At 33.6% G+C, this 16380-nt stretch overlaps 2 protein-coding genes across 2 annotated transcripts in view; one reads left to right on the top strand and one right to left on the bottom strand.

Annotated features, from left to right (window-relative positions):
- Positions 1-601: 601 nt before the first annotated feature.
- The window catches only part of LOC144858739 (membrane metallo-endopeptidase-like 1), a 73398-nt gene continuing 57619 nt past the window's right edge, over positions 602-16380 (bottom strand). Inside the window, exon 24 of the mRNA XM_078714842.1 lies at positions 602-613. The gene's annotated coding sequence lies outside the window, so the exon portion shown is untranslated. The remainder of the gene's footprint in view (positions 614-16380) is intronic.
- Positions 11934-16380, top strand: part of LOC144858777 (protein Wnt-4-like) — a 39956-nt gene continuing 35509 nt past the window's right edge. Inside the window, exon 1 of the mRNA XM_078714891.1 lies at positions 11934-12532. Coding sequence (XP_078571017.1) covers positions 12441-12532 — 92 coding nt within the window. The 5' untranslated portion in view covers positions 11934-12440. The remainder of the gene's footprint in view (positions 12533-16380) is intronic.

The following is a 16380-nucleotide window of genomic DNA, read 5'->3' on the forward strand; positions in this document are numbered from 1 at the left end:
GCATAATATGTGCAACTTCCATCAATTGGTACATGTGTATTATGAACAAAGTGAACATTACTAAAAGTAGGCCTTTAATAATGCTCTGTTGCAAAATATACTCTCAAGAAGAAACTAGGAAATTAGGAGTGTTGTATGTATACATTTTATTGCAATACCATATAAACCAATAGTAACAACAAGACATGTAATTTATTGTACTGTTAAATAAAACAAAATACTAATTTGTACTATAAATATCTAAAACATCTTTTATTAACAGTAATTTCTTTGTCACACTAAAATATCACATACAACTAAAATTATTTGATATTTATTTTTAAATGTTTATTTGATAATGCTTTTTCATAATTAAGGAATATTTTTAGGTGCTAAATTCTGTCTTGGACGGGTGATGGTCCTAACAGTGTCATTTCATCCTCAAACCCTATTTCTTCATATGTCTGTTTATGTATTCACACGATCCTGTATTTTATCCTGTAACAATAAATACAACTGTAATTACATGATCACCGAAACAACTCATTAATAACATACAACATAACATATAAGGATGAGTAAAAATGTTAATGTTAAACAAACCAACTATTAAATTGTGTAATATGCCATGTACAATGTTGCCATTGCAACTAAATAAAAACACAGAAATGAATACAAGTGTAACTACACATTAACACAAACAGTGGATAGGGGAAAATCTGGCTTTGTACTAGGCTGTATTGTAGACTTACTTTTAATCTGCACAAAAATATCCTCATCCTCTAATATTTCATATGGACCACTACTGTAGCTTTAAAGATTGATTGAAAATAATTGTTAAACATATCAGCCTTTTGTTAAGCATCTCGGCTTAAAAACAGAAGTACCTCCAAGATTTAAGGCTGACGGTTAAGAGTAATTAGATTTATAAGACTTCTTCATCCAAGACCAAAATTTGTTGTTGTTATTTTTCATTTCATTAGCAAGTGCTTGTAAGTAAGAGTAGTACTTGCTCCTACAAAGTTTTTTGAAATTTGCACGAGCAGTAATACAGAATCAGTAAGATACTTCTTCTTGAATTTAAGGATTTTTCTTTGGACTTAAGATGAGCAAAAACTATGTATAAGTACGGTTAAAGAAGAATGATAAGAATTAAAAATGTCATCATTACAATTAACACTATTAGAAATATCCTTATTGCAACAAATCAGGTCTAAAACATAAGTAGGTTCTTTATTAATTACATTGAAAAAAACCAAAAAGGATTAAAAACAGAGTCCAAGAAACTTAAAATCGACAGCTAGTAGACAAACCATGTAATCATTATGTTAGTTAATATGTACAGCAAGTTGCACTGGCAATGCAACGAATAGAAAACACTGGCATCAATACCAATACAACTACACAGCACAAACATTGAATAGAGGCAAATTGGGCTGTCTACCGGACTGTGCACAATACCACAAAGTGAATAAGTGCAAATTTGGCTTTAAACTAGACTGTGCTGTAGACTCATAACTTACTTTTAATGTGCACAATATCAACATCCTCATGACATTTCTATGGGAAAATTTTGCAAGTCCAATAGCATGCATGACAACCTGTGGATAGAAGCGCAATGACTGATTAGGACATATTTCATAGTTAAATCATGGACCTATAAATTAGATTAATTTATAGGTCGATGGTTAAATTATCAAGTTAAAATAGACAGCTAGTAGACAAATCATCTAATGATATTATGTTAGTTGATATGCTATGTAGGCCAACATCAAGTTGTACTGGCAATGCAACTAATATAAAACTACAAAGCACAAACAGTGAATAGAGGCAAATTGGGCTGTACATGGCTGTTTAGTAAAATCACAACTTACTTTTAATATCAACATCCTCATGATATTTCTCTGGAAATGCTGCAAGTTCAATAGGAACAAACTGTGGACAGAAACAAAATGATAATGCCTAATTAAGACATGTGTAAACTATGAAGTCTAAAATAGACAGCTAGTAGACTAGTATTTTAGAGCTAGTATTTTATCTTCAACAAGTTGTACTGACAATGCAACTAGTATTAAAAACCCAGCAATTTATAGCTTGTTGACAAACCATCTAATCATTTTGTTAGTTACATGGCATGTACAAAAAGTTGTACTGGCACTGTACTAATATAAAATAAAACTCAGTGTACAGTTACAATGATATACTGTAAAATCTTTTATTTTCATGGCACTAAATTTTTGCAATTTCATGATTTCAAGCATTTCGCCATTTTGATTTTCATAATGGAGCGTTTTTCTCCATAAGTTTTTCAACATACACTTAATAATTGTAGCAAAACCATAATGCTAAGTTTTAACCAACATGTTTTGCTTAGTATTAAAATTATTATTTGGCTAGGGCTAGCTTATTGGGGGGCTAGCTTAGCAGCCATAGCCTGCCTAGTTTTCAAAGCATTTTAGCGAAATTTTATACTCACTAGGCCTATGCTTGTATAATATTCATAACAATACAGTATTTTATAAGACGCAAATTCAATAAAGCCTTCCCGCGATTTGTTTTAAAAACTACACATCAACCCTACCATATATTAACTGTCAATAATTACTGTTTAACAAGAGGTCAAACTATAGCCTGAGAACACATCAACACGGTATCGGCTAAATTTATGATTCTTCTACTAGCCTTTTTTTCAGATTACCTTTTTTCAGATTTTCATTACACGTAATCTGTGTATTTTTTGCGTGTTAAACATAACTGTAACTTCAAAAGGTTTAGCAGAAAGCCTTAGCAGCAAGTAAGTTGGTAGGTCTAACAAATGTTTCATACATTTAAATATTAAATCAAAAATATCCGGTCAGATTATGTGAATCAAATTTGCTGGCTTATAATTAAACAAGATAGTTGACATCAGACATCAGCCAACACGAAAGTTTGGCAAGTGTAAACCTGGACAGTGGGGAAAAACAGTAAAACTGTCATAACTTGTGAATGATTTTTACTTACTTTACAAATTTCAAGAACATGAAGAATTTTTTTTTTTTTGACTGGCTGAAATATACTTTTGGACCACAGTCCAAACATCGAAAAAAATGTACATTATTAAAATCTGCACCACATGAACTGTGGGCCTGCCGGCCCATCATCTTCAGTTTTGGGTCAGTCATAGGCGTTGGGCACAATAGTCTTACCGTTGGGTCTGATAGTTCTAATGTTTAGCTGGGCTTGGTTGTTTTATATTCTGGTTTGAAAATCTTTTTCAATATTTTAAATAACCAATATTCCATGATCAACTGTTTTATATTGAGTTCTTATACCTACTTTTTAACATGCCATGGATAATAAAGAGATATAAAACAATAAATAATAATATTCATTTTTTACCTAATTTTACATTTGCAATCTTCAATTTAGTTGAGTACTGCGTTACGTAGAACATCATTTGACCTATTTTTCAAAACTGAGGGGAAAAAAAAGTGCAAATTTGTTTAATACAGTAGTACAAATTCATCTGTTTTATAAAATGTTGTTATTATGAATGAACCGATCACCGATTGTCTTTTCCCATTAAAAAAAACAAATTTGCGGCCCAAACGTCCTAAAAGTACATTAGTTTGTCCTGATCGTCTTGAAATGACCCTCATCATCTGTGAACCCGATTAATAGTTTGACAACCGGCTATCCCACTAGGCATAGGTTTAATAGGATCCGTTACGAGTAAGCCAAATAATTAGGTAGTACGGGTTTGCATGGGTACGGGTTAGCCGAATTGAGTACAAATTGACCAATTTGGGTACGAGTTGGCATGGTTACGGGTTGACCAGCATCCTTCCTACTAACCTTCTTGAGGCTATGGCATAGGGCCTATGTGGTGGTAGGCTAGAGGGTCTAGTAGTAGGCTAGGCCTGGCCTACCTAAACAACAAGGCCTAGCCTAGAGTAGTAGTATAGTAGTACTAGCCTAGGCTAGTAGACTACCTAGAGGGGATTCTAGAGGCCTATCATAACCTACTACTAGATGGTCAGTTTATTCAATATTTAATGTACATCTAATAGAATTTTAAGGGACAAAGAAAACCAAGTGGGAATTGATCAACCAGATAGATCCTAACTAACAACATTCATACGAATGAGGGACGAATTGACCAGACCGATTCAATTCAGCAATTGGTCTAGGTGCACACGGCACGTACGTAATATGTGGTAGCTGGTTGGCCAGCAGGCGCGACAACTTGTTAACACAGTTTTACATCGATATAATATACAGTATCTACTATATAATTAAGTTTTAATATAACTAAGCTTATATAATATTATAGGCAGGATAATGCATCACTTGATATTTTTTATACTTAATTTAAATAGTTTATACGTAAGTATTATTTTTAATTTATGTCAAAAGATGACCTTTTGATACGCGATTTTAAAAATAAAATATCACTTTTAATCTGTCAATAAAAAATTAATAGATAATAAATAATATGTCAGGCAAGTACAAAAATATAATAATGCATTTAATTAAATTGTAAATGAAATGTCCATGTAACTGATATTACAATATATTTACAAAAATGATAATGGTAACAATTAATAATATCAATTGGCATTCAGTCTGGTTGCCGGCGGACAATTTCACGTTAGATGAATTAAGTTTTACAGTAGTACAGTACTGGGACATGCAACAGTGACACATGCGTGATATGGATGAGCCTGTTATGGTCGCTTGACATGGAACAGCACAGCAGTTTCTTGTTGTTAGACATAAACAGTACGAGAATCGGGTGTTAAACTATGTATTTTTTCTGTATTTTAAGTGTTTTATTTGTATTTTACACAAATTTAACCTTTTTAACTCCTTTTTATATTTTTATGTGAAATTTAACTTTGAACAAACAAAAATAATTTCAAACCATGTACATATTTACTGTGTTTGGCCATGAATAATTAAATGAAAATAAATGAGACGAGACATCCTGACAATTGTTTTAATGTAATTGTATATTTTTCCTATTTCTAGGTACAGTAGCAATAGAACATGATGATATGTGAGTGGACGGAGTAGGTCTACCATGTGGATTACCAACAGGCCTACCTACCACGCTCTCCAATACTCCCGAACCATAACATAAAACTATACTCTAACGTGTTAAACCAAGAAAATATGATGGTACAAATCGATAAAGAAATATGTAAAGTGTTGTTGGTTAGGCATAGTTGTAACAAAGACGCACCATAGATATGATGACTGAGTATTAGGCCTATACGTTTTATCGAAGTGACAAACTACGGTATCGTGGCCAACACGTACCCGACCCAGAGGCAGCAAAATTACACAGAACTTAGTTAAGGTTATCAATTAAAAGACCACTTATGACAAGTAGCAAACACACCTTATCAAAATGCCATCAAGTTAATTTGGATTGGCAGATCCGATTGTGGGCTATCAATCTGTGGAGAAGGGAATGTTGTTCCAGAAATAGGATTGGTGAAAGTAGTAAGATGGGCGAATGAAAAGAATACGTAAACCTCAGTTGTCTTGCTAGATTAAGAATGTGGACCAATATGACAGGAGAAGACTAAACATAACACAGGTGAGTTGCTATTGTAAGTAGAGTAATAGAATGGCCCAGGTAACTAATAGTTAAAACACAAGGAACATGTTGATCGAGACATGTTATTGGGTGGCAACTTTAGTACAGTAGGCCTAATATTACAGTATTTTATGTCCACCTTTTACTACTAATAAGGCCTATCTTTATAAGTGTTTCGATATATCTTAATTACCAATACAAATTGTCATAAACGTACTACAATAAAAACTCACATTTTACTTTAAATTATCATGTTTCTGTGACGTAAATGCACCAACGTTTAGATTACAGTAAAAAGTTCACTTTGTCCTATTCCATGACTCAATTTCTGCATGCATTAGCATACGGGGATATAGCCAAATAGGAGGCTCCGATCCTTGTCACCTTTTTCATTATGGTCAAGATAATACAGTAGTATCGGCAAAAACCACGGCATATACCATTTTCTAAGATGAATTTATTTTAGTTTTTAGTGGTTTATTCCAGATTATTATTTGTGAATTTCTTATCAGTGAATACATGGTATCGTATAACAAGTATATTTTATATGTTGTTGATACATGGAGGTACTGTATGACATTTTCTCCATGGTTTCCACAAGCAAATTTATTTCCGCGAAGTTTGTTTATTTTGACTCACTGTAACATTTTATATTACTGTATGTTGTAATATTTTAAGGTGCAAACTGAATTGTTGTTGGGTGAACCGGAACAGCTAGTGATTTAGTTCATTTAGGTTGACACTGGTCTCACCAAATTCCAGGTTGTTTTGTTGTGTAAATACTAAAAAGAACCAAATAATGAAATTAACAAAAGCAGCCGCTTAAACTCTGCGTATGAAGAGGTCTCAATTGTCCACCAGTAGGCCTACAAGCCGGTAGCCAGGATTTTTACAATATGGTCAGAGAGGGGTTTCTTTTTCCTCAAAAAGAAGCAAGTAGGCCTAGTAGCAACAAATACATGTAGGCTATAGTCTAGTAGATGACAGTGATTTGTCTGCTGGCTAGCTATATAGGCGCGCCTAGGCCAAAGGATTTCACAAAATGGCCATTGGTATATTTACTAGCACTCTCATTGGGCCTGTTTCTGCTGCAACTGCTCAAAATACGGTATAAAAATACGGTATAAAATACGGTATTTTTTATACCGTATTTTTTAGTACCCCGTTTCTGCTAACAATACTTCTTGGGTGGTCGTGTTAAATTTCATCCTTTTTACCCAAATTGCCATTCATTTATTTGGTCGATAATTAAAAGTCGCAATAAAGGAAGTTACGCCTCACTTTCAACAGGCTAGCCCTAGTGATAGAGATGTTGTGAGAGCACAGAAAACATCGTAATGGGGACAAGTAATTCGTTCCCTCCCGAGTTACTGTCTTTTGCAATGTTGTACTGCTTTCGCAGGCTCTTCAGCTTTGAGTTTACTTGCTTTGGAGACAAGTCTATTCCGTACTCCTGCTTTATTTTCTTAGAAATGTCTTTATAAATGTGGTTGTCCCTTTTATTACCTTTTAGTTGGCCGGACATTTAACTTCCCCTCCTTCCCCACACCCTCCTTCCCCACACAAATTTATATAGTTAATAGTGTGACGTCTTCGCTCCACATTTTCGCCGAATATATCTATACACGTGTGTAAAACAGCTGACAGCGACAGAAAATAAAAACACGATGTTGACCTTATGTCGCAGGTCAAAAAAAATACGGTATTTTTTATTGGCAGCAGAAAAGGGTACAAAAAATACGGTATAAATTTGTAAATACCGTATTTTATCCACAAATTTTGTGGGGAAAATACGGTATACAAAATACGGTATTTTTTTTATGAGCGCAGTTTCTGCTGCCAAAAAAATACGGTATATATACGGTATTCAAAAAATACCGTATAAAATACGGTATTTTCTTGGCAGCAGAAACAGGGCCATTGATGGTCTCTCTTTGAAATGGGCACTTTAGAAAAAGCGGGTTATTTCGAACCCTGCGAACCCCCGGAAGGGGCTTGGCCTACTTTTGCAAAAATAATGAATGCATGGCGATTCGCCTGTGGAATTCCAGGAGACAACACATTAATTTGTAATTATTTCTCAACAACAACATACAAAACTCAGCAGGTTACACCCTCTAACATTAGTTTGTGGATCTTCTGGAATTAGGTCTAGTCATGCTATTTGCATAATTAAAATTATTTCATCATGAAACAATATCAGAAAACACCCTGATAGTATAAGTGTTTGTTTAAAACAATAGAGTCATCAAGATATGTTTACGTAAAAGATAACAATAACGGTATTTATGCGTTGATGTTACTTAGTACTTTAAACAGTAGGCGCTTATCACTTTCGCAAACAATGGAGAATAATATTATATCAATGTTTATATTTATTCAAAAGGCCCACTCAAATTAATCGTTCATCCGATTTTGTAGCTGTCACTGGGTATACCTTAATTGACCATTGGCAGTCATCTTATACGAGTCTATGTGTATAAGTACTTAATACACATACGTAACGCGTATCGATATAGGCTGACTGTCAACAGTCAGTTAAGATGTACCCGAGACAGCTAAAATCCATTCCTTTATGTGTGACCAAAATGAATACTATGTTATCAAAACCGGAGTATATAATGTAAGAACATCATTTATTTTGTTAGAAAATTTAAACTATGTGTAACTTATAGCTACAAATGTATGAAATATTGTTTTTGTTAATTAACTAATAGGCCTAACTAATAATTATTATCTGCACATATCTGTCTATTGTTATTTTAAGTTTATGAAGATATAGTTTACCTTTATTCAATTATAATTTTAATCCTTTATTAACCGTTAATTTAAAGGATTAGTGAAACAGTTAAATAGAAAAAAAACCCCTTATAATTGTTATAAGTAGGTCTATGATGTCTATGATATTATTCTGTTACATTTTATTTTATTTCAATTATTCAGAGATCTTGAGACAATTTTAAAGTTAAGATTCTAAAAGCTCAGTACCTTAATTTAATAAAAAGTTGAATGAATTGCATTGAAACTTCTAATGTAAATTGATATACATATAAGTTCACTTACTGTTTTGTTATCTTTGTTGTTTTCCAATTTATTATAAAACATTTAAACTCGTTTTACTTATCGTCTCTTCAGACATACGAAAATGTATCATACGCCCTCTGTATAAATTACCAACGGACAACAATAACATAGTGTTCAAAGTTTATCGAAAATAAGCCTACCAACCTGTCTAAGTAACCACACTTTGTTGAAGAAACACATATATACATTTTGGAGAAACATTATATGCCATGATCTTTTCTGAGTGCTTAAAAATAGAGATATAAAAGTGAGTCGTGTTGAGTTGAATGGTTGAATCATAGTCAATAGTTGACTATGGTTGAATCTGCAATAAGAAAATTGTAACGCGCCCTCTGTTTTGTAATCTTTCCAAAACTTTTTTTAAAGCCATGTTGGAGTAAATTGAATTGATTTGTAATTGATATAGGCCTAAGCAGTATTAGAATCTTGTTTTTCTAGTTCAAGATGAACTTTCTTTTCTTTATTCTATTTGCTTATTTACTATTCTCTTTTTTTTGACAGAAACTATTATCCATATGCCTCCAAAACATAGTTCGTATTATTTAGAGTAGTATATAATTATGCGTGTAACACATACATTTTATAAAGCTCTGTCTACACTATACAAAAACTAGCTTGACAAAAAAGTGTGATGTGCCTAAATATGTTAGTGATTTACCCAAAAATATGGTAGTGATATGACATCATGTCCATATGGGCACATCACATTTGTTTTTGTTTTATAGTGTAGACATACTTTATACATAATAATTACTATCATCTATAATTGATTTTATTGACTGGTCGAGCGGTTAAGGGGCGCCTAAATGTTTCCCCTTCTAATAGCTTGAATTTAGCAACTTAATTACCCATAATTCCGGTGCGCTGTTGAAACATTTTCGTTGGTCAATATATAATGCATTAAAGGCTTAAAATGAATACGATTCTGCTATACATGATGTTTAACCCTGCTGCTGAATTTACGTGATATTTTGCTATTTCGATTTGCCAAAATACGTCAATGTGCTTTACAGTTTAACAAGCAAACCGTGGGCCTCTTACATGTGTTTGAACCTTTTCGATCAATAGGCATGTGTTTAGTATTGTTTTGGTTATATACAGAAAGTGTACACGTCACGCTGGTAGAATGAAAGTTGTTTTTCTTGCTTCAGTGCGCATCATAGCTACACTCGTCACAAAGCAGTCTAATTTTCTATTTGCATCAAGCCATGAACACGTCATAAAACCTCAAACAGTCTCATAAGTGTATCCTTTTTTCTCAAGCAAACTTATTTGAGTCCACTCACGCACGTCCAAGTGAATTGACCAATCACAAGCGATGGATTATTCGAACTATTGCTTGTCATTGGTCAATTCGGTTGCGTTGCGTCTACGTCCTTGCGTTAGTAGTCAGAAACCCCGAAAGGGTAGGCCTCTGTGGCGTAACTGCTATGAGCGCTTACTGGCTAAACCAAATGCATCTACCCAGCGTTGGAGGGGCCTTTGGAGTGATAAACTAGGGGCCCTTGGAGTGATAAACTAGGGGCCCTTTCCCCATGCATTACGCCATTATAGTCCTACTTATACATGTAACACTTGTTTGTACACATGTCTGCTTGTATCGTTCAATACTATAGCTTATGTGTGAAATACCCGAATTTTGTGGTCAACGAACATCAAAGGCGCCGTTAATTATATATAAAATATCAAAATCTATTCAAGTGAGGTGAAGAAGAAACGGAATTTTCACTTATTTTACGATTGGAAAGCTGTAAAGGCGTTTCAATAAATCAATTAAATGATTTATACGGATGACTTGGAATCAATTTAATTTCAACTGTGTTTTGCTTTGTGTATTATTGAAGTGTTATGGCGTAAACGAAAAATATTTTCTTAACCAACATGACTTTCGAAATAATTATATTTGTTATTTATATCGATATAACTATTAATATACTATTATCCTATAGGCCTATATCTATCGGTCTGATATCCTTTAGTTTGGATTGGTTACGTTAATCTGTGAAAATGTCAGCTTAATAAAGTGTTAATATCAGTACTTTGTTTTTCGTAATATTTAATCGACTAAAAAAAAACAAAAACAAAAAACAAACATAAATATTTAACATTATAACAAATTTAAAAGTAGGCCTATAAACTTGTCTCAATCAGACCCCTAAACAAAGTAAAAATATCTGGACTTCATCATTCTGAATATGTGTTGTTTGTCATGGAAGATGGTCGCTCATTAGAGCAATATTAGGTCTAATATACAATAGACAGGATTTACGTGTTGCTTTCTTGTGAGAACTAAAGCTTGGTTCCCACCTACCACGCAACGCAATGACATTGCGTCTCAAGTATACGTTTTACGAGAAAAACGTCATTAATTAATCAACATAATCACCATTTAATTTGATTAGATTTGTTCCTACATCATCATTTTTTGTGATTTTATTAACGAAATTCATTAATTCTTCATTATTCATTTTGAAATGTTTTTATTGTTTTAAATAATATTTATACAATAGCCTAGATACAGCCTAGTAGGGATAAGGTCATAAGTCAACAACCTATAAAACAATAGTTTTACGCGAATAATAAGAAGCCTAGAACGGTTTTCATTAAATTATTCAATTCAATGGCCCTTTGATACCCAAACGCCGATGTCCCAGTTGTATTATTTAATTAATTCTTCGTGCGCCTTTTCAAATGTTTTAATGTTTTTAATCCATTTCCGATTTGTTGAATAGCTGTAATACTTTAATTGCTTTTCTGACATCGATCCCGTTTCTTTTATTCTTTTAGGACCTTCGATCGTTAGATGGACGTAAAACAGGCAATCAACTGACAAATAAACCGCTATTTTTCTTCGGACATTGTATGATACAGTACTACGAGCAGAATCCTTTGAAGCTCCCAGAACAATAACTATTATAGACTTAATCCAATCAGAAGGCGTGGCTAGTAAGTGACTTATGGTTTAATGATACCATCGTAAGGTATGTTACCTGGGCGAAGTATTGTTTAGCGTGAACAATCATAATCCCCTTAAAGTCGCCGAATCATGAAAGAAGAAACGGCATAGAACAGAAACCAATACACGATCAATTTGTTAACTCATGTCTTAGTAGACAATGTAGTAGTTATCAGTTGCTTTGTGCGTGGATTCAGAAAATAAGTCCGCTTAAGAATATTGAACCTCGCTCAATAAAAAACTTATTATCTCAGATATTGTACTTTTAAGTAAATTGATTGGCGCATCAAAGCAAACGATAGGGCCTTCCGGGAGGTATTCTAGTGGAATCCGAGTTGTTCTTTTACTGCCTAAACTGGTTATAAATTCCCTTTTATGAGATCCCATGATGCATTGCGCAGTGGATATTGCAGAACTATACTTAAATCCAAACAGAAGCGAGAACGAGTTCGCACACACACCACAATTGATATAGTTTCAGCCTAATATTAATAAGCAGCAGGACAAGTTTATAATAAAAGCGTGAATTGTATCTTTAAAGAAAAAAACACATAAACTACTGACAAATCTACATATTCAAGGATTATTTATTTCGGAAAAGGAGATGTTTTAGAAAGCAATCGCTTTAGTTGATTTACGCGAGGAATATTTATTTTATTCATCGCTGTACAGAAAGTTGGAACTTTGCCGGTGTGTATTGTAAGGGGGAAAGGGGCTTGCTTCAGACTCGCATATATTATATGTACCTTCACTTTGTGGTGTACAGCTGACAAACCGTCAGAGGCTTCGTGCTTTTTTTTATGGTGAATATACTTTGGACGTTTTAAAAACATCATGCAGTGGAAATATTATAGGCCTACACAATATTTTCTTTGGATTTTTGCACTCGTCTACCTTCTTGTTGGATGTAATGCAAGTGCCTGGTTGTAAGTATTTTTTTTTGCTTATTATCATTCAAAAATACATCACTTATTTCTGTAATTTAATGTTCTAGCTTTTATTTCTATTATCAAGAGAGGTCTTCAGCAGACTCCAATTGAATTGGGACCCCGTTATTATAATCTGATGAACGGCAACGCGGTTCCCCTGAACTTTATTATATTGATGTTTTGTTTGTTTTGACGTTTGATAAACTAGTCTGAGTCTTTTCATAAAGGTCTTTTAAATTCAACACAATCCTTTAAAGTTTTTTAAAACCCCAAATAAATTAAAAAACCAATCTAAAATTGGTAAATGGAGAAAATCCATAAAATATAACAGTTTTATGTCCATGCGAAAACTAAATGCATAAATAAACGTAACCCCCATTTTGATTTACTTTTCATGCCGTCGTCAGTTTATAATAATAATACCGTATTTACGGTACAGTGTAAATTGATGACAGTGGTTTGTGCATACGACCCCGATCTATCATAAAACGATCATATATTACTATGTTTTTGTGTTAGTGTTTTGAAGGATAAATTATGTTGTGAATACAATTTATAGGTATAGCCCATATGACCGGAATGCCTAGCTAGTTTAATAACGTTTCAGAAGGTTATAAAGAAGCCGGACTGAAGTCAGTTGTCATCGCCTATCTACAAAAGCTTAGGCCCAGATAACTATAAGATATACAGTACGTCCCAATAACTAAATAATCGTTTGATTAGCCTAGGTTTTGTTACGTGTATCCGTGTGGGTAGACATTTTATTAAACCTATGTATGGTTTAGAAATCCATAGATTATCCATGTGATAAACAATACGGCAAATGGCTACACACAATTTAATAGACAATATGATATGATGAGTACAGTAACAAAATTCGTTATTGCTATACTTGAGAAATATAAGGTACAGGGAAAGTTACTTTGTTTGGTTTAAACCAATATTATATGGTAGTTATTTTAGACCATATGCTTAGTTATTACTGGTATTATTAAGCCTTGTCTACACTATCAAACTTTATGTGTCAAAAAACCCATATATAGTAGTGCTATGCTTAAATATGGTAGTGATATGACATCATCATGTCCATATATGGGCACATCACAAAAAGTGTGATAGTGTAGACAGAGCTTTAGTAACTTCACTCTGCATTGTATCCTGCTCAATCGCAATTAGAGTGAAGACGGGAGCTAAACTGCAACAACACTACACACATTCTGGCAGTTTAAATAACGTGAAACCTTTATTCATACAAATTGTTGATAGTAGTCTAGATAGTAACATCGCCTGATACTTCAACACGGATTCACATATAGACATGTACTTTAATTATTAATATAAACTTTCGATATTTATAGATACAATACATATTCGAATTCTCCAAACGCTTGGCAAGAGCGTAACTTCGTTAGATCCATAGATTCCGACACAGCTAGATAAATTGCAATGTACATATGTTTGTATAATTGAGTTTATGTTTTCTGATTTATGTCTATTTATTGCCCGAACGCAGCAGCCCGTATTTTACTTGTAACGAGTGCATGTATACACTTATTGATTTAAAATTAATTTGTAACTGTTTGAAGGAATGCCAATGCGGCTCATCTATGTATTTTAATACTCAAGTAATCGGGTCGGAATGGTATTAGTTATTTATATAGTCCTGCTATTTGTGTTAATTATGCAACTGGATTTGCTTAATTGAATTGAACTTTAAAAGTTCCGCTAGTGTATCGTTTGAATATAGCCATGTATTACTTTCAACGTCACCCCGTCGTCGCCTTCGTTATACCATCGTAGTTCTCACCTCGTGTCCGTCATTTACACCATGTTACTGGTCATCTCGCCCTCCTTCGTGACGTCCTCATCTTCTTCAATGCTATCCCATCCTCTTCCTAATCGACATCGTCTTCTTTGACATAACATTCTTCAGTGACATCATCTTCTTCTTAAAAAGACATCATCTTCTTCAATGTCATCACATCCTCTTCTTAATCGACATCACCGTCTTTGACATCATCATTAGTTTTCATTGACATCACCAGTTCATTGGCATCATCTTCTTAAGAAGACATCATCTTCTTCATTGACATTATTCATCATCATATAGCATCTTCTTTGTCATCATTTCATCTTCGTCATAATCAAAATGATATTGCAAATTTCTGACTTATACTTGTTTTCCTCATTAGCAGGAAAAACACAACCTGTCGACAAATTCAACCAAATTATGTTTGAATAAAGCCTCTGAAAGATTAATTTGACTATTTCATTTCGATTGTAATAGTATTATCAGAACCAGTGCAGTCGGTCACAGTGATATGGACACATTCAGGCCCTACTTATAGTTCACATGATTCGAATTATGTTAATGTATCCGAGGGAAGTCAAGAAAAAAATGACTGTGGCTATGAATCAATTCGCATGGCTTACACTGGATATTATTCCATAAAATGTACTGTGAGAACAATCACTCTTCCGAAATACATAAATAATAGCACCGCCTCTGACCAACATCATATGTATTTTCTGTATTTAATTTGCGAGAAAACTACCATAAGTTACTAATAGTTACGTGTTACTTCCACGTACATTAAACTCTTCAGGGATGCCCACTTGAGAGTCCAAAACTGCAGTTTTTTATACTTTCGTTTCTTATCTAGGGTAGCCTGTTTTATTTTGAAATAATATTAGGGGTCATTGCACGATATAAGGGTACTCCCAATAGGACATATTTCACGCGTCTGACCATTCATTAATCATAGAGTATTGATGGTTTAATAAGCCTAGGTTTATTGATATACTTGTGGTGGTACAAGCGATTGCTTTTTCTAAGCTCACATAAATCGAAACGAAGGCCCAATAAACGTACTAAATAATTAGTGCTCGTTGGATTCTTCAACATTTTGACTCGTGCATCCGGTTCGGAAATTGGTGCGTGAAGTAGTGAAATAATATTTTTCTAGATTTTATTTCACCTAACACATGGTATCTATTAAAGTATGAATAAAGCAAGGAAAGAGGTTAAAATATTAAAGGAGAGAAATTAGACCATGCTAACTCAATTTATACATTTGTAACATTTAGTAAGCCTGTACGCTTTTAATAAACACAGTCTGCTTGGTGCAGTTATGTTTTTTGCTAACATAAACCGTATACATTCTGTTAAAAATATATTTAAAAACATATTTACAGCATTGCTAGTACAGTAAAACACATTATAAATGCCGAGTTTAGGCTTATATTTGTTTCTTGTTTGCCCTTTGAAATATATAATTCTTTCTCCAACATTCTTATATCGTATCTTTTCGTGAATATAATTTCACTTTTTGTATCGGTGCAACAGGCACAAAACACTAGCAACACAATATCGTACCAATGTACAATTTTCAATAATAAGTACACTTATAAACGGTATAATTGTATTGTTGGAAGCAGATACTTTAACCATCTGATTGGTCAGTTGGCCTGCATAACTTGGAACGCAACTGTATCAAAGCGCACTGCACGCGATGACAGCGAGGCTAATGAAACAGGAATTTATATGATTTTACCATTGACCCTGGTAATTAAAATGTCTGTTTTAATAAATAGCTCTAACGTTTGAAATTTAGTGTGAATGGTTTGTTTTAACCGACCCCACACCATGTCTGAGTGCCACGGTCGCTTGTAGGTGGAATTCATGCAATTTATGGCCGTATTTTTCACTGATCGACTGTCAATATTAATATGTACGTACCACTTATAAAAAGTATACATTGTTTTCAAACTAATTCCAAAATGGAGAGTACAGCTTGAACAAAATTAGCTTATAATGTGTTGGTATTTTTTCGAATATTTGCGAA

This window comes from Antedon bifida, chromosome 2 (assembly GCF_963402885.1).
Source record: "Antedon bifida chromosome 2, ecAntBifi1.1, whole genome shotgun sequence".
In the NCBI taxonomy this organism is placed as follows: Eukaryota; Metazoa; Echinodermata; class Crinoidea; order Comatulida; family Antedonidae; genus Antedon; species Antedon bifida.